The sequence below is a fragment of the Equus quagga genome, chromosome 12 (genome assembly GCF_021613505.1).
Source record: "Equus quagga isolate Etosha38 chromosome 12, UCLA_HA_Equagga_1.0, whole genome shotgun sequence".
Classification (NCBI taxonomy): domain Eukaryota; kingdom Metazoa; phylum Chordata; class Mammalia; order Perissodactyla; family Equidae; genus Equus; species Equus quagga.
Window position 1 is genome coordinate 40,446,682 of NC_060278.1, and position 20,002 is coordinate 40,466,683.

At 37.0% G+C, this 20,002-nt stretch overlaps 1 protein-coding gene across 1 annotated transcript in view; it reads right to left on the minus strand.

The window, feature by feature from the left end:
- DNAH14 (dynein axonemal heavy chain 14) overlaps nucleotides 1-20,002 on the minus strand; it is a 390,346-nt gene that overhangs the window by 56,340 nt on the left and 314,004 nt on the right. Inside the window, exons 64-68 of the mRNA XM_046678097.1 lie at nucleotides 14,851-14,991; nucleotides 13,285-13,500; nucleotides 8,334-8,564; nucleotides 7,945-8,066; nucleotides 5,849-6,093 (exon numbers count right to left, since the gene is read on the minus strand). Of these exons, the coding sequence (XP_046534053.1) occupies nucleotides 5,849-6,093; nucleotides 7,945-8,066; nucleotides 8,334-8,564; nucleotides 13,285-13,500; nucleotides 14,851-14,991 (955 nt within the window). The remainder of the gene's footprint in view (nucleotides 1-5,848; nucleotides 6,094-7,944; nucleotides 8,067-8,333; nucleotides 8,565-13,284; nucleotides 13,501-14,850; nucleotides 14,992-20,002) is intronic.

The window sequence follows — 20,002 nt, forward strand, 5'->3', positions numbered from 1 at the left end:
TCTATTTTATAGACTAAACATTCCCATTTTCCTCAAGTGCTTTTTAAAAAAAATGATATGATTTATAGATTGCTCACTACCCTTGATGCTTATCTCTGGACACACTTTAGTTTGAAAAGAGCCCTCTTAAAATGTGGCATCCAGAACTAAACACAGCTTGATATGGCCATTGCAAAGAATTATGGGATTATTACATTCTATGATCTGGATACCATATTCTTATTGATGTAGGTGAAGCTTTCTAAGTAATGTCTGAACGTAAGCTGTGGGCCATCTCTCATAATCCCCCCCACTACCAGACCATTTCCTACAGTGGGTAGGGAGTCACATCAAAGATGAAATATTTACAAAGAAGTAGTAAGGATGACCTAGTTTATTAAAACTTGGAAAGAAGGGGGGAAAGTATGTACAGAATCAGAGTCTTTATTTAGCTTTTTTCAAGAACAGCTTTTTTTTTTTGAGGACGATTAGCCCCGAGCTAACATCTGCTGCCAATCCTCCTCTTTTTTGCTGAGGAAAACTGGCCCTGAGCTAACACTTGTGCTCATCTCCCTCTACTTTATATGTGGGACACCTACCACAGCATGGCTTGACAAGCTGTGCATAGGTCTGCACCGATTAACCCTTGGCGGCTGAAGCAGAATGTGCGAACTTAACCGCTGTGCCACTGGGCTGCCCCCAGGGACAATTTTTATTAAAACTACTGTGAGTAAAAGGTTACAGTCTTTTAAAAATATTCCTGACTCTAATGTGAGGAACAAGTGGTAGGGAATAAAAGGATCAAAGGCACAAGAACTGCATATAGTGCACTGATGTGTGTATTGCAAATAACTTTTCTTTTGTCTCATTAAATCTATCTTTTGTCCAATTTAGGCAAAGGTTATAGCAAAATATGACACTTGGCATATACTAGTTCATAAAATGGGGGAGGCTGTGCTTCTGAATCTTGTTAGATCAATTGTGTCACCTTCTATGTACATTACATAATACCTAAATGTCCTGGTTTTGCTCCTTAAGAAGTTACCAGCTGATGATCCCAATCTCACAAGAGAAACAGATAAGGGAACCCTGTCGGTGTAACTAGTCTTGTCATTAATGGAAGCAGAGCTTAGTCATGTGTTACAAAGAAACCACTCATTAGGTGTAACTAAAATAGAAAAGGAATAGTCAGATCCTTTCAGGCATAAACATGTGTTTAAAATTTCATAGTAAAAAAATATCTAAGTGAGGATTTGCCCATATTTCTAACATAAGATATAATAAACTTTCAAATTTGAGTTCTTTTTTTTTAATAAATATAGTTGCAAAAATTGAGTTACAGACTTTCCTTTAAAAAAAAAATTCTCCTCTTAATACACATCTCTTTCTGGAGGTCAAGACAACGGTATACTGAGAGAGCAACACTCAGGAAGATGTCTGAGAAGAAAGGCACGCCCTCCTCACTACTTTACCCACTTCAAAATTTATTTTAGTTTGAGGTTTTAATCACAAAATGTAAAGTCTTGTAAGATCTTAAAATAATCGTTTCACAAAACCAAGGCAGCTTCATGCTAAAAAACACTAGTTTCTTGTCAAAGGTTAGGAACCTGCTGAACTAGTGTTTTCTGCCTGTCTGCACAGGTCTTAGAGAGGCGACAATTGAACTCCTCATCACAGCCATTCTTCCTTTGGCCACAGGTCTCAGAGCAAAGTGTGTTAGTTGCAGCGCTGTCGGGAAAGGAATGTCAGTGTAAAGGTGGACACCAAGCGGTGGGAGCCACATTCTTTTGGCGGGAGGGTTCGCAGCCATAATGTGGGCAAAGCTTAGATTCATCACTGCACTTTAATAACTGGCAGTCCTGTCCTTGCTCCCAGGAGGTCCAAGGCAGCACTGTCAACACAGTTCTGGTTCCGGATGGCCTTCAGGAATTGCCCTCCACTAGGTGGTCAGGCCTCTTGGTGGCGCCTATAGGTGGTGGCCAGAAGAAGAGGGTGAGCGTGGACCGAGGCTGTGGAGGCACTGCCAACTGCATAGCACTGGGCCTCACGCGCCCCTTCCCTGAGAAAGGACCAGGGTCGACGCACGGTAAACATCATTTCGAGTATCTTTCTACACACACGTGCAGACAGAAGGGTGGGTAGATGGACTGGTAAATGGATAGAACTTTTTATGAGAAATGCATCCTACTACAAAGGCTATGTTTTAATGACGTAAATTTATCATTACTGGAATTAATAAAAAGAAAAACAATCTATAGGATTGCTGAATCTCAGATAAATGTTTCTTGATGTTAACAGATAATAATTCCTAAAACATCATTCTAAGGATATGAGAAAAGATTATGAAAGCAATTAAAGAATTAAATCTTTATTTTTTTAAATGAAGGTACACATTTTAATTTTGAGTAGCATGGATTAACTTCTCTGCATGAAATATTAGGTGATTGCACTCAGACTTCTACTTTTTGAATGATTGCTTATTTGGTGAGATTTCGTTATCAAGTAGTTTTTTAAAAAAATTAATTCCCTGGGTTCTTTCATGTTTGAATATGATTGCCTTTGCCTTCACACTTGAAAATAATTAGTTGGGTGTAATATGATTGGCTCACTTTTGTTTGTCTGGATTTTATTTAAACTTCTCATAGCCAATCTCATGTTCTGTCAAATGCCTGAAGAATTTTGTTATTCTAGAAGTTCAACAACATAACTGTGATAAATCTTAGTGTTGATTGATCTGTATCTGTTTGTCCTGTTACATACCTTGTCAATCTGCAAATCCAGATCTTCCTTCAGTTCAAGAAACTTTTCTTTTATCTTTTAATACACTTTCCGTTTCATTTTTTGGGTCTCTTTCAGGGATGTAAATTTCCTTTATATCACTATTTCTTTTTTAAAAATTTATTCAATATATAAAACAGGAATGATTTATTTATTGACTAAAGAGTTATTCCAAATAAAAAGAAAAGTCTAATAAAAAATGGACAAAGGATATATACAAACAGCACTCTTACAAATGACTCATAAGTATAAATGATTGCACTCATTTAAAAAATGCAAGTTAAAACAACTGGTTACCGTTTTCAACTATCAAATTGGCAAAGACAAAAAATTAAATGATGTACAGCCTCTTTAGAAGGCAGTTTGTGCAGTAGCTATGAAAATTTAATAATGCTAATACTCGCTGACCTGTCAATTCCACAGCTAGAAATTTCTCCTATAGATAGACTCATTTGTAAAGAATAGCTATTTCAGGCATGTTCATTTTAGCTTTTTTTTATTGTGGTAAAAAAAATCATAACATGAGATCTACATTTTTAAATTTTTTAGTGTGTAATAGAGCATAGCTAACTATAAGCACAATGTTGTATAGCAGATCTCTAGAAGTTTTTCATCTTGCATGACTGAGATCTTATTGAATAACAACTCCCCATTTCCTGCTCCTGTCAGCCCCAGGCAACAACCATTCTACTTTTTATTTCAATGATTCTGAGTACTTTAGATACCTCATACATGCGGAATTACACAGTATTTGTCCTTCTGAGACAGGCTTATTTCACTTAGCATAATGTCCTCAAGGTTCATCCACGTTATATATATATGACAGGATTTCTTTCTTTTTTATGGCTGAATATTATTCCATTGTATGTACATAGCATATTTTGTCAATTCACCCACTGATAAATGTTTAGGCTGTTTCTACCTCTTGGCTATTGTGAATAATGCTGCAATGAATATGGCAGTGCAAATACCTCTTTGAATCCTGACTTGAATTATTTTATTTATTCTTTTACCAGAGTTACTAAGATATAACTGGGTGGCTTAAACAACAAAAATTTATTTTCTCACAACTCTGAAGACTGGCTGTCCAAGATCAAGGCGTCAGCAGGACTGCTTTCTGGTGATACCTTTCTTCTTAGCTTGCAGCTGGCCAGCTCCTCCCTGTGTGTCCTCATATAGCCTTCTCTGTGTGCAGGCATCCCTGGTGTCTCTTCTCCTTCTTAAAAGGACGCTAACCTATTGGATTATGGCCCACCACCCTTGCAACCTCATATAACCTTGATTACTTCTTTAAAATGCCCTCTCTCCAAATAGAGTCACGCTGGGGGCCAAGGCTTCAACATTTTGAGGGGACACAATTTGGTTCACAACAGCTTCTCTCCAAATTGTAGGGTATTAATAAGAATGCTCAAGATTAAAAAGATTTTTTTTTTAGTCACTATTACTTCTGGGAAGTGGCTACTTCATACTTTTTCAAAACTTTCTCTCTCTTTCCTTAAAAATATTATATTCTCGGGGCCAGCCCTGAGGACTAGTGGTTAAGTGCAGTGCTCTCCGCTTTGGTGGCTGTGGTTCGGTTCCTGGGTACGGACCTACACCACTCATCAGTGGCCATGCTCTGGCGGCGACCCACATACAAAATAGAGGAGACTGGCACAGATGTTAACTCAGGGCTAATCTTCCTCAGCAAAAACAAAAAACATCTATTCCATCTGTGTGTTCCTGAATTATATCCTTGTACAATAAGATGGTAATCTAGTGAGTAGATGGATTTCCTGAGTTCTGTGAGCCGTTCTAGCAGATTAATCAAACTCAAGGAGAGGGTTGCTGGAACTGCCAATCTGTAGCCTATCTGTCAGAAGCACTGGTAACAACCTGTGCTTTGGATTGGTGGTTGAAGTAGGGGGAGAGAGCAGTCTTGTAGGACTGAAGTCTTAACCTGTGGAATCTGATGTTATCTCGGGGTGGATAGTGTCCGAATTGAGCTGGTCTTGCATTACTGTCAGCCTGGAGGCAACACCCTCCTCCTCTGTTGAAACTGGGTATTCAGAACCCCTTTTAGGAGCAGATTTATCAGTGTGCCCCAGGAATTTATCACGCTTTATATTTAGTTGTTTGAAATTATATTGTTTAAATTTAAAGATTATAGGATTATAGGATTATACAGGATATATATGTCACTGGATTGTGTCTTTTTATACTTTAGTTATTAATACTTGGGGAAAACTGAATCTTTGGTCTCTATACTCTAACTTGATACATATAACAGATGTCAGATACCTGAAGTATAGAGTGAAGAGGGAACTAACCAGTCTTCTATAAAATTTTTCTTACAACTTATACTGATTATATGGTGGCAAGTATCCTACGACTTAAAGAGCTAAAGCAGAGATAGGAACTGAGGAACATCAAAATTCACAATGTTTTCATTATAGAAATGGGGTGGGTGATCAGTTATCTGGTGGAAATGAAGATCTAGTATTTTTGGTAACAATTCAGAATATGGTCCTGATGGGAGTAAATAAAAAGCAATAAAACTAATAAGAAAAGTTAATATACTGAAGTATATGAGGAAGCCTTTTTGGTTTAAAACTGATTTGGCCTCAACTTGTTTTTCCAGAATGGCCTGACTTGCGGCCCGTCAAGCATGCACTGTATGCCTGCTTTAAACATTAAACAGTATGCCAAAGCAAAGAATGTTGCCTTTAAAGATAGGGATGTCACCTCTCTCCATATCGACATTTCTTTGAAGATAAGCATTCTTTCCCAGAATCCAGGGTCAGATTGACCTACTGTGGATGCAGCAAAACATCTTGTGACCGTAGTAAAAGAGGAGTATTCCTGTCATGTTTGATGTATGTTCTGAAATGGCATATACCCATGCTCTACCCTTCGCTTCTCCAGACGGCTTTCTCCCCTGGATAGTGCTTCCAAGCTATAGTCCTCAGACTGGCTCACATACTAAATTCGCCCCATTTTTAATCTTTTGATTGATTATTGGTTACTTGAGTCAACAGTCCTTCTAACTTCTATTCTGTCCTTCACAAAAGTATGCAAAGGTCTCCTAATATCACGAAGTATTTTAACTTACCTTGTGCGTTCTGCAGTAAATTTAATGTTTTTTCCTCCAGTTCTCCAAGAGTCATAGCATCAAGGGAAATACTCTCCAATAATTGGAAACGTTGATTTTCTAAATGAGGAATTTCATGAGTTAATACAGTAGATAAGAGTTGATCTTGCAAACTTTGGAAAGTTACCATGAAGTTGATCATAGTAACAAAGTTATAAACTGATGGAAGAAAATGAGGGTTGTCTATTTCTGTAGATACGTATAACCTAAAACATGAGAAAGGCACCAGTTATTCAAAGGATGTACAGAGGGAAAAAATGAAGCTAATTTATTTAATAATGCAAAAAATAGTTCTCCTGGAAGTAAAGTTAATTTTTAGTATTATTCAGCCTTGTACACAAAGTAGGCTCTCAATTTACACTATGTGAATACATTTGCTGTTTATGACTTTAAAAAGCACAACCATAAATTATGTCTATACTATATGTCATCTAAGCATAAGGTCAGACTAAAGAAAAATGCTAAATAGTAGGAGTTTTGACCTGTCATTAGATCATTGTAAAGACTATGGTTTTATCCTGAGAAAGACACCAATGGAGGAATTTGAGTGGAGGAGAGCCATGATCTTCTTTAAAACAGGACCACTCTAGCTGCTATCCTGAGAATAGCCTGTGCAGGAGGAGGAGGTAGAAAGAAGGAAGCTGAGAGACTGGTTAAAATGTGAGAGATGATGGTGGTGTGGAGCAGGTTATTACCAGAGGGAGTGGTCAGGGGGGTCAGATTCTGAATCTTGTTTCAGTCTTCACAGCAACCCAATAAAGCAGGGACAAGTCCTCGTTCTACTTCATAGAGGGTGACATTGAGGCTTAGCGAGGTTAGATAAGTTGCCTATATCATATGGCCAAAAAATGACAGGGTGGGGCTCTGTCGCCAGTCTGCCCTCCAAAACCCTTTCCTCCACCACCTCCCCAAACACACAGTTCAAACATGGTCACCAGGTTGTCAATTCGGAAAAATGTTACTTCATTAATTTCTCTAGAGTTGTTGCTTAATTCCATGAGAAAGAAAGAATGGGTTAACAGGGTGTTTTCCAAAGTGTATTCTGTACAACGCTATTTTCTGGAGAGGGTTCGTTAAATAAAGGAGTTTTAAGTCCTGGTAGCAAAGAGTCCTGTTTAACTTTGTTTAACTCAGTGCTTTAAAAACATACAGGATCCCTTTTTTGAGTGACACCTATTAAATCCCTAGAAATGTTGTTCTGAGGAACATACTTTTGAAAATGTTTTATTAACAGAAGGAAGGAGAGAATTGTAAGGAGTAAAAATTTGGCAGCCGTGCCCAGGGAAAAGGACTCACTGACCGACAGATTTATGTGTGAGGACCACTCGCTAAAGACTCAGTCTGTCAGTCCCTGTAACGAAGTTAAACACACCAGGCTACAGACCATTAAAATCATCTTCGAATTCCCCTTGCTGATTACCCGCTCAGCTAGCAATCTCCTGATTGTGAACCGAAGGAGAGAGTGCACATGACTGACAATGCAAATGTCTCATTCTCTTGGGAATTATATTTTTGAGGTCATTAAATTTGACTGTGTCACGGTGCCCTGTGAAGTTGGCTGGTGGGAATCGGATTCCCGGAGGCCCATTACTGCTTGGAACACGGATACAATGTTTTTATCTACCTAGGTAAAAGCTCTATCTTTGCACTCTAGATATCAAATACGGATTTTGTTTCTTAAAGAAGCAGAAGCTTTTTCTGCTCAAGTAAAATGTTAGGCAAACAGATCAAATGGAGCTCCTCTGGATCAAGTAGGGCCAGGCTTCCTGCTTGTTGCCCCTCCTCGCAGCTTCTGAAGACTCCTCCTGGAGCCCACAGGTTTTATCGGGCACAATCGGAAAAGGACTGGTTTGGAATGACTTGATAAATAAGAGTCTGTTCTCTCCTCCCTACACTGATGAGTACGACTGGAAACACAAAAACGAAGAGAACATTCGAAATGCAGTCTCACTTTTTTCTCCAGGAGAAGCTTATCAGGACTGAAATACAGGGCCTTAAATATTATTTGTTTTGAAAAATATAAACAGTTGACTCAATTTAACTTTGAGAGACATTACCTAAATTTGGAATTGTACTCAATCTCAGAATCATCAACCCTGATGAAATATTGTCCTCTTTTCTGATAGATGTCCTTCTTCAAAATTGCCTTTAAACTTGGAGCTAATGTTTCAGGGAGATTCTGAAAAATCCAATAGACATTAATAAAAAATTCATCTTATAAAAAATAAATCCATTGAAAAGACACAGCATTTAAAAAATATAAACCTTGGTAATATCTGGACACCAGTAAAAGATAGAGCTGAGAGAACTGAACATGGAAAACTGTATTTATTTATTCCCCTGACAAAGTTACCTGTGATTTAAAGCTCTTAGTCTTTATGCTCAGTGAATACAATACATGTGTCAGTGGCATGGAATTAGGAATTAAGACATTTTGTCCAAATACCTGCAAGAGAACACTCCCTCCTGTTTTCATAGCATTTTCAATTTTTTTGATGTAATTGCTATCCTCAGTGGAGAGCTCCTGCAGCCTAGATCCTTCCATCTGACGGATCCAGTGGTGCGTTTGCTTATGTGGGTCAATCAGCAGTGGCCACTGCAGGCTGTTCTTGATCAAGATGGCATTCTCTGTTGAGTACTGATCGGGAGGCAGCCCCTGAGAACGCCATTGGCAGATCTGGAATGAAATCATTAGTGCTTTCACTGTTTCATAAACTTCTTCACATCTTTAATATACTGCAGGATACTAAAGAATCCTGCAGGATCACTGCCTTTAGAAGATCAAATAATCTTTAAAAGAACGAAGGAAATGAACAATTTTAAACAACTGGGATACAAAATTTTGGGTAAAGTGAGTAATTATTCACTAAATTCCACTTTTCTGTTCATCAGTAAGAATGAATGCCCATCACAACAAAGATGCTATAGGAGACAGATAAGGAATATAAGATAGAATTACTGTTGCTAAGGATCTTACACTCCAATGCATATGTGAAACATGCAATAATAAAAAATTACATCGATATAAGAGGAGCTACTTTATTGCACACCTACCACCCGCCAAGCACATAATGCATTATCTCGTTAAATTACTATCACAACCCTCATTTCTCAGAAGGAGAAATTGAGGTTAAAAGAGGTTAGGAATTTGCCTATGGTCACAGTGTCAGAATGAGAGGAGACCTAGGGTTGAACTGAGAAGCTGACTCCAAGACTGACACACTTTTCATCCATACGTGGCCTCTGCCTGTTGCTCTGATTTCATGCCAGTCTCAGCACGTTGGAATAAAAAAGCCAAGAAGGCCCCCGCAGATCAGACAAAGTCTAGGATGCCAGGGAACCTTCCACTGAAAGACAGCAGGAGCCTCCCCGGGAGAAGCCAAGGATACTTTTTAGTTTTGAAAGGGAAGAAAAAGTTTCTTGTTTAGGCCTTTGAAGAATTGCATGCTTTTGAATTCTACATAAAAGGAAATATGAAAGATTATGAGGAATCCTGAAAACTACAAGTATTTCCATCGCTTGGAGTATAGACTGCATTTGAATACAGGCAAAGAAGGAAAGAGTAAAGGTCGGTGTGGTGAGAGAGAAACTTCCAATAGCAAATCAGAGTTTCTATTTTAAGAAATGAACCATTCTCCTGACTTTCATGCTTTTCTTTATCGTTTTGTTGAAGTATGTATTCCTAAACACTGAAGTTTAGTTTTGATAATTTTTGAACTTTAGATAAGTGAAATCTTATAGCATATCCTCTTTTCTGTGTAGCTTCATCCATGTTGTTTGACAGCTGTATTTATTCATTTTCATTGCTGTAGAGGATTCCACTTTATGAATATACCTAGATTTATTTACCCATTTTACTCTTGAGGGCACTTGAATTGTTTCAAGTTTTTGGCTATTATGAATAATGCTACAATGGACATTTTTTAATATTCTATTGATCAACTTATGTATGCATCTCCTTTGGGTAAAAACCTAGGAGTGGAATGTTGGGTCATAAGGTAAGTGTATTTTTAATACTTGTAGCTAAAATCAGTTTCCTAAAATGATTATAGCATTTTATATCCTCACCAGCAATTTATGAGAGTTTCTGTTACCCTAGATCCTTACTAACTCTTGATATTGTCAGTCTTTTAAATTTTGGTCATTTTGGCAGATGAGTTCTCTTATTTTAGATTTAATTTTCATTCCCCTAATGAATGAAGTTAGGCATCTTTCAGATGTTTATTGGCTATTTAGATAGTCTCTTTTGTGAACTGCCTATTCAAGGCTCTTGCCCATTTATTTACTGGGTTGTATGTCTTTTTTTTTTTTTAAAGATTTTTTATTTTTCCCTTTTTCTCCCCAAAGCCCCCCAGTACATAGTTGTATATTCTTCGTTGTGGGTCCTTCTAGTTGTGGTATGTGGGATGCTGCCTCAGTGTGATTTGATGAGCAGTGCCATGTCCGCACCCAGGATTCAAACCAACGAAACACTGGGCCACCTGCAGCGGAGTGCGCAAACTTAACCACTCGGCCATGGGGCCAGCCCCTTTTTTTTCTTTTAAGATTTTATGTATGTCTTTTGCTTATTGATTTGTAGTAGTTCTTTTCATATTCTGGATAGGGCCTTTTGTTGAATATATGTATTACAAATATCCTCTCCTATTCTTTGACTTATCTTTATATCCTCTCTATGGTATCTTGATGAACAGAAGGTCTAAATTTTAATGAAATTCAATTGATCAACTTTTTCCTTTATGGTTAGTTCCACTTAAGAAATCTTTTCTTAACCTAGGGTCATGAACATATTCTTCTAAATTATGCTTTATTAATTTGCCTTTCACATTTGGGTTCACTATTCGACTGTAATTGAATTTTTATATATGGTGTGAAGTAATAGTCAAATTTCTTCTTTTTCTTTACAATGGATATGCAACTACCCAGCACTATTATTGAAAAGACTGTCTATTCCTCAGTGCACTGCAGTATCCCCTTTGTCATAAATCAATTGTCCATGTATGTGTGGGTCTGTTTCTGGTTCTCACTTCTGCTCCATTGGTGTAGTTGTTCAGCCTTGCATTGGTACACACATGAATAAACAATACCATTGTACTAATTATTGTGGCTTTAAAGTCAATCTTGATATTTGATATAGCAAGTCCTTCTACCTAGTTCTTCATCAACAATGTCTTGGACAGTTTGGCTCTTTGCCTTTTCTTATAACCTTTAGAATCAGCTTGTCAAGTTAGACATATGCACAAGTTAGTCACACATGCACACACACATACACACCCCTACCTGTTGGAATGTTGACTGGGATTACAATGGATCTACAGAGCAATTTGGAAAGAACTGGCAACTCCAGAATATTGAGTCTTCCAATTCATGAACATGGCATAACTCTTCATTTATTTAGGTTTCTTAAAATTTATCTCAATAATATTTTATAGTTTTATTTCTATAAGTTTTACACAAGCTTTTGATAGATTCATTTTGATGCTATCATAAATGGTATCTAAAAACATTGTGGACCGTGTTTGTTACTGGTGTAGAGAAATACAATTGGTTTTTGTATATTGACTTTAATCCAAGAAACTTTGCTAAACTTTTATTAATTCTTATATCTACAGATTCTCTTGTATTTTTTAGGTATATAATATATAACCTGCAAAAACTTATATTGTTTGTTTCGTCTTTTCCAATCCCAATATCTTTTATTTCTTTGTCTTGCCTTACTGCACCGTCTAGGATCTCCACTACAGTGTTAAATACAAGTGGAGATAGTGGATATCCTTTTGTCATGTTCCCAATCTCCAAGGAAAAATTTTCACCAATGCTTCATTTTTTTCAATTCTGATTTTTTATTTGACCTGTGGTTAGGTTAGGACTCTATTTCCTAATTTCCAGAAATATGAGCATTTTCAAAAAAACTTTTAATACTGACTTCTAGCATAATTGCATTTTGGTCAGATACATACTATGTGATTTAAGTCCTTTGACATTTGTTGAAACTTTATTTGTGGTCCATTACATGACCAATTTTGGCAATGTTCTATATGTGCTTGCACAGAATGTGTAAGCTGCAGATGTAGACTGCAGTGTCCTATATATGCCCATTAAATTCATTTGTTGATCACACTAGTCAAATCTTCTTTATTCTTACTGATTTTTGTGTTCTTTTTCTATGAGTTACAGAAAGAAGTGTGTTAAAATCTCTCACTAAGATTATAGATTTGTCCATTCTTTCTGTAGTTCTTTTAATGTTTGCTTTTATATTATTTGAGATCATGTTATTAGGTACAAACAAATTTAGAACTGTTAACGTATTCTTGGAGAATTAAACCAATTCTTATTATAACGTAAGCTGATTTAATTCTAGTAATCCTTTTTTGCCTTAATGTCTATTTTGTCCTCTTTTTGGTAATCTATGGTAAATTTCCTCCCAATTTTTAACTGTCAGTCTTTCTTTATATTTTAGATGTGTTCTTTCTAAATAACATATGGTTTCTGTTTTGTGCTTTGATTTATATTTTTACATAGTCTTACAATCTTAATGTTTTCTTTTATATATATATATTTTGCTGAGGAAGATTAGCCCTGAGCTAACATCTGTGCCAATCTTCCTCTATTTTGTATGTGGGTCACTGCCACAGCATGGCTCATGAGTGGTGTAGGTCTGCACCTGGGATCCAAACCTGTGAACCTGGGCCACCGAAGCAGAGCACGCCGAACTTAACCACTGTGCCACGGGGCTGGCCCCACAGTCTTAACCTTTTAACTGGACCATTTAGTCCATTTACATAGAATGTCGTCACTGATATATTTATGTTTAAATTGGTTATTAGCATTATGAGAATGAAAAGCCAGTATTTGCTCCTGAGACTTGGTAGGTTTGATGGTCAGTTTGAGTTGAGTTATCAGCAGGGGAACTAATCTAAAATTACTCTCTGGGAATGAAAAAAAAACGGTTTTTTTTTTTTTTTTAATCCTCTCAACATCAGCATAGAACTTACATAGATAGATAACAAATATTTATTGATAAATTGATAAATGTGAGGTCTATATTTTTGGCTGTTTCTAAGAATACTACCTGTGGTTTAATAAGTTCACCAACTTTATTAATGAGAGGGGTTTTGGAGAGAGAAAGTGGCTAGATTTATTAGGACAGGGTAGTAGGATTGCAACGAGAAAAAAGAATATTTTGTGACTTTTGCCCAGAGGATGAGAAACAGGAGATGTAACTAATTGAGTCATTAGAACCATAATTTAAAAAAATTGTAAGGCCTAGAACAAACTTCAGTATTTTCATTTATCAAAATAATTTTGGGAAAAGATCCAAGCCAAAAACATGCGCATACATCCAAAATCCAAATCAACAATAACAGTCACTTAACTGGATAACAGAAATATGTTACTACCTCATGTTTTTGTGCCATGACTTCAATTAAAGAAAAGTTAGAAGACAAAGAAATATTGTTTTCAGTGCAAAGATTCTCCCATTTATTCACAATCAACTGGCGAAATTCTGCTGTGAACACTCCACTGTAGGCAATGCATGCTGCTGAAATAAGTATGTCACCCCAAATTCCTTCCAACTTGCTGTCTATTTGATTGATTGCTTCTTGCCATCGAGTCTAAATGTTAAAATAAAAATGAGTTATTGATATTGGATATAAAATATACTATTATGAGACATTTTAGATATTAATGTTCTCCAAGTTGGAGCTATCATTGCTATTACTTTTATTCTTTTCCTGCTGTAGTTGTATCAAAATTAATAATGGATAATATTAAAAAACTTACTGATTTCTGAGGGTAACATGAGTCCTATTCTTGGATTTGTCAATAGTGTCATATTTGCTAAGACTGATAGATAGCCATTTCAAATCCTTTGTGTAATAAAGAAGGATAATTTAAAAAATATCAATTCATTATAGTATATTATTAATGGCATTCAATAATAACAATGACCAATACTTATTGAATCCTTAGATATCTAACAGACACTTTACTTTGAAAATCTCATTTGATGCTTTCAATATCCTGTTAAGTAAAAGCCATTGACTTCATTTTAAAAAGAGGAAGTTGAACTTTAGAGAATTTAAGCAACTTGCTCAAATTTGCAAAGTTTTTGAGGGGTGTAGCTGAGATCTGAACCCATATTCCTTGGCTGTATGGCCTCCTTCTACAATTATGTATGTGCTTGATTGGTCAATAAATAAAGCATATTGACTGAGCACGAACCCTCTCTTCTGGAAGCTTCAAATCTGGGATAGTGCTGATGTCTATTGCCTCTCAACATATACGTGGCTCTCAAAGACATCAATCATATTTTGAAGGCTGTCATCTTTCTCTAATTGGTCTGATTTCATAACTTCTTTCTCTTTGTCCTATTGGAGTCTTCATGATATGTATTTATTTAGACAATTAAACTAAATTAAAATTATCTTGAGAATTTCGTAACATCCTTTGAGCTAGCTAAGGTATGACTAAACCAAGATTCTAGTCAGCCCTCTAGGGATTCAAGTATAGAGAAAGCAGATGAAAAGATGAGATAGAAGAGGTCAGAAGATTCACAGAACAAAATAAAATTTTCTTTTTCCTTCTTAATGACATCTCCTCTCTTCCAGCTCCACCTATGTTTTATACATTCAGTTTGGGTTGTTCCTGTGCTAGAAAAGGAAGACTCACAACACCCTGACAGGTTTACTTTGGGCCTCATTAGACAAAAGTGTGCTGATGTCTTAGGAACAAGAGAAAATAATTTCTGACCTTTGTGGTCTCTTACCTCTGTTTTAAGACTATTTGACCATTACTCCTTTGTTTTTATCTGAACAGGACTGTCTACAGATCTCAGCAAGAAATTGGATAGTAAGATAGTTTTAGAAAGTATATAATATAGCCTTCAGTGAAAATAACCTCTTGGGGTGTGTCAAGCCCAGTAGAAATTAAGGAAGGAGATACAAAACCAAAGAAAGTCATGCCTTCTCATCTTCCAGGGCAGTGAGTAAAATAGATGCACACTGCAAGCGCCTGGTGGCCAGCTTTCTTCGATTTGCTAATAGTTCTTTTTCAGCAACAATATCTTTGTAGGCTGCCTGCAAATACAGCAGATGTTCTTCAATCTGAAAGACAGTGAATTTGTTATGGAGACAAAATCTTACTCTTATTTTTCCTCAAGAGTTTTTCTGTCATTTATATAAATATAGTATGTAACCATTTCACTTTCCCAACCTGGAAAATCTTCCTGGAAAGATGGATTATATTACCAACAAAAATGTACACTGTAGTAATAAAATGAATGATTCCTTAGAGACTGAAGTTTTTGTTTTTGTTTTTGTTCTTTGAGGAAGATTAGCCCTGAGCTAACATCTCCTGTCAAGCCTCCTCTTTTTGCTGAGGAAGGCTGGCCCTGAGCTAACATCCGTGCCCATCTTCATCTACTTTATATGTGGGATGCCTGCCACAGCATGGCTCGCCAAGCGGTGCCATGTCTGCAACAGGGATCTGAACCGGCGAACCCTGGGCCGCCAAAGTGGAACGTGCACACTTAACCACTGTACCACCAGGCTGTCCTCTGAAGTTTGTTTTCTAAAATGCTAGCTTCCTCTATAGGCTTTCTTACAATCTTAGCATTTGAAGATTCATCATTTTCTGGTTTATTTTTCACACAGAAAATTTTATATCATATCCAGGTTCTTTCTCTAAGAGAATTTTTCCATCCCAGATACACTGACCAGCCCAGAGGAACTAAGGAGTTTTTGAAGGTAGGCTCCTGAACAACCCTCCTCCTGTGGACAAGTCTACAGCTACGCACTGAGCAATTTCCTCTGAAAGAAATTCAGAAACTAGCTGAGCGGCTCCTTCACATTGGGTGAAGGAGAAAATATTCATGTCAAAATGGGTAGGAAAGGCTGAGACACACTCTCACCAAAAACCCAACCCTCAGCACAGCGAGATCCAAACAGGAGGGAACTACCATCTCTCAGCTTCTTCCCCAGGAGCACAGGGTTTGGACCTTACATCTAGAGTCCCAACTTTTAAGACTTCCACCTGAGGGATGGGCCTCCAAAACACCTGGCTCTGCAAGCTGACAGTCACCAGACTAGAGCAAACACAGTTTTTAATTGGCTATCCCCCCAGGGCTCAGTGCAGCGAGAGGAGATAGAAATGCCCATCTCCCTGTGTTTGCCTGAAAGAGGCCTATTTGAAAGAGGCTCCTTGGAGAATGGGGAGCCTGCAGATATCATCTTGGCATTCTCCCTGTCGCCCACTCCAGATCATCAATCCCCCTGGAAGAAGCTTGTGCACACAGTTGGTACTCCGGCTTTGTGGCTGCTACCCAGGGGAAGCATCTCTTGATTACCTGGCTCTGGTGGCCAGCCAGGCTTGCGTTCTTCAGTTCCACAGGAATGTAGCAAACAAAGAAATAGTTCTTAATGGGCTATCCTTTCAGGGCTCAGTGCAGAGGCAGCAGACAGAAACATCCATCTCCAGTTGTTCCCTGAGAGAGGTCTTTTTGCATACTTTAAAAGTTGTTGCCTGTGGGTCCAGCTTCCAGTCACCCTGCATCTGGGTGCTGACTGGTCTTTGGGACACTGACAGGTCTTGGCACACCCTCAACCTCTGGGAGCCACTAAGTACAAAGAAGGCTGCTCGGACAATCACAACAGTCTGAGAGACAACTAGGAGCTCAGGTTGAGCTGAAAGATAAGGTGCATCTCCTACATAAAACCACTCTGTCAAGACAGGGGGAAACAGGTTTCTATCAAACGTGTAGAAACCAACACAGAGAGTCAAGGAAAATGAAGAAACAGAAGATTATGTTTCAAACAATTACGATAAATAATTTCAATTTCAATCAATAACTGACCTGAAAAGTAAAACTATAGTCTACTATCCCTGACGAATATAGATGCAAAAATTCTCAACAAAATATTAGCAAATGAATTCAAGAACACATTAAAAGGATTATATACCATGACCAAGTGGGGTTTATCCCTGGGATGCAAGGATGGTTCAACTTACACAAATCAATAAATGTATTATATCACATTAACAGAATGAATGATAAAAATCACATGATCATCACAATAGATGCAGAAAAAGCTTTTGACAGAATGTAACATCCTTTCATGACAAAACCCCTCAACAGACTGGGTCTAGAAGGAACACACCTCAACATAATAAGGGCCATATACTACAGACCCACAGCTAACATAGTCAACAGTGAAAAATGGCAAGCTTGCCCTCTAAGATCAGGAACAAGATAAGGGTGCACACTTTCACCACTCTTATTCAATATATTACTGCAAGTCCTAGCTAGAGCAGTTAGGCAAGGCAAAGAAATAAAAGGCAATCAAAATGGAAAGCAATAAGTACAACTGTTGGTATTTGCAGATGGTATGACTTTGTATACAGAAAATTCCAAAGATTCAACCAAAAAACTGTTGGAACTAATCAACGATTTCAGTAAAGTTACAGGATATAAAATCAATACACAGAAATCAGTTACATTTCTATACACTAATAAAAACGGTATGGTACTGGCATAAAATAGACATACAGACCAAAGTAACAGAATAGAGAGCCCATAATTAAACCCCCTTCTATACAGTCACTAATATTTGACAAGGGAGTCAAGAGCACCCCATGGGGAAAGGATAGTCTCTTCAACAAACGGTGTTGACGTCCAAAATATATAAAGAACTCATACAACTTAGCAACAAAAACCAAACTATCTGATTAAAAAATGGGCAGAGGAACGAAATAGATATTTTTCCAAATAAGACATACAAAGGACCAACGGGTATATGAAAAGATGCTCAACATCACTAATGACCAGGGAAATGCAAATCAAAGAAAACCACAATGAGCTATCACCTCACACCTGTTAGAACAGCTATCATCAAGAAGACAAGAGATAACAAATTTTTTGGTTCCATACAAATTTTGGGATTGTTTGTTCTATTTCTGTGAAAAATGCTATCGGAATTTTGATAGGTATTGCATTCAATCTGTAGATTGCTTCGGGCAGTATGGACATTTTAACAATATTGATTCTCCCAATCCATGAGCACGAATACCTTTCCATTTATTTGTGTCTTCTTCCGTTTCTTTAATCAATGTCTTATATTTTTCAGTGTACAAGTCTTTCATCTCCTTGGTTAAATTTATTCCTAGGTATTTTATTCTTTTTGATTTAACTGTAAATGAGATTGTTTCCTTTTTCTGATAGTTTGTTGTTGGTGTATAGAAAGGCAACTGATTTTCACATATTGATTTGGATCCTGCAACTTTACAGGATTTGTTTATTAGTTCTAACAGTGTTTTGGAGGAATCTTTAGGAATCTAGGCTAAACGTTCACTAATTTTGATGATGTTTTCAAAGAACCAACTTCTGGTTTCATAGATTTTCTCTATTGTTTTTTGATTCTCTATTTTGTTTATCTCCACAGTAATCTTTATTATTTCTTTCCTTCTGCTAGTTTTAGGCTTAGATTGCTCTTATTTTTCTAGTTCCTTAAAGTTTAAAGTTAGGTTATTGATTTGAGACCTTTCTTCCTTTTAAATGTAGGCATTTATCTATACATTTCCCTCTGACCACTGGTTTTGCTACATGCCATAAGTTTTGGTATGTTGTGTTTTTGTTTTCATTTGTCTCTAAGTATTTTCTAATTCACTTTGTGATTTCTTCTTTGGCCCATTGATTGTTTAAGCATTTGTTGTTTAATTTCCGCTTTCCTCTGTTATTGATTTCAAACTTCATTCTGTGTGGTCAGATTGGATACTTTACAATGACATCCATCTTTAAAATCTATTTAGACTTGTTTTGTGGTCTAATACATGATCTATGCTGGAGCATGTCCCATGTGCACTTGAGAAGAAGGTGTATTCTGCTGCTGGTGGAGTATTCTCTATGTGTCTGTTAGGTCTAGTTGGTTTATTGTGTTGTTCAGTTCTTTATTTCCTCATCTTCTGTCTGGTTGTTCTATCTGTGATATCTTCTTAAATCCATGATTTTTCGCTTGTTTAGGCTTTCAAGTTTTTTTTTTTTTAAGTTGACTTTTAGTGACTAAGAACTTTCTGGAAAACCAGGCACATCATTCAGGTTTTCAAATTTATTTACATAGAGTTTCTAGTAATTACTGCAAGAAAGAATGAATGCTTTCATTAAAAATTATTTGTTCTTGAACTCCTGTTTACTAAGTTGTGTAATGTCTATTTTTTTTTCTCTAAGTTCTGAGGCAAACTTTCTCCTTTCCTGGGCCAATTCCATTCATTAACTTGTGTGGGGGACAGAAATAGGGCTGATAGTCCATGATATACACTGATGCAGATACAGCAGTTGTTAAAATATTGAAATATTTTGTAGTGGTTGCTAAATGATCCTGCCCCATGCCCAGGAGAGCACTTCCACCCTACACCCCCCACCCTGGCCCTATACCCTTTCTTTAATCTAAGCTGTTGGCCTCCAGGAGCTCCTACTCCATGACAAGTGTCCATTCTGATTCATTGGTGCCTCTGCCACACTGGTTGCTAGGTATTTTCAATACTACTCTTGGGTAGAAAGATGTTATAGTGTCGTAGTTAAGCACATAGGTTAGAGTTACAGTTAAATAGACCTGGGTTAGAATGTGGGCACCACCACTTAGAGGTTCAAGATCTTGAGCAAATTTACCAAATCATTCAAATTTAGTTTTCACATTTGTAAACATCTACTTCTGAAAGTTGATTTGAGGAGTAAATGAGAAAATGTATATAAAACTTAGCATAGTACCTGGAACATAGCACATGCTCAATAAATGTTAGCTATTATCTGCACATATATAAATAAAACTATATAGATACATCATAAGCTGCAATAAAACATTAGCAATAAGATGACATATCAACCTCAAATATATTCAGTTCAAATTTGTTGTTAATTTCCTTCAAAAACGTTCAATCCTTTTTATATATCTGAGTTTGCAAGAAATGCCTGTAGGGTCAGGCAGGTAACATAAAAGCTTGAAGTGAGTTGAGGGCTTACTATAACCAGGTGAGAGTGCTAGCCCAGGGTTACCAGATCTTCTGAATTTTCAAGAGAAGATAGAAATTCAGATTTTAAATAAAATCTCAAGATTTTAAAATGTG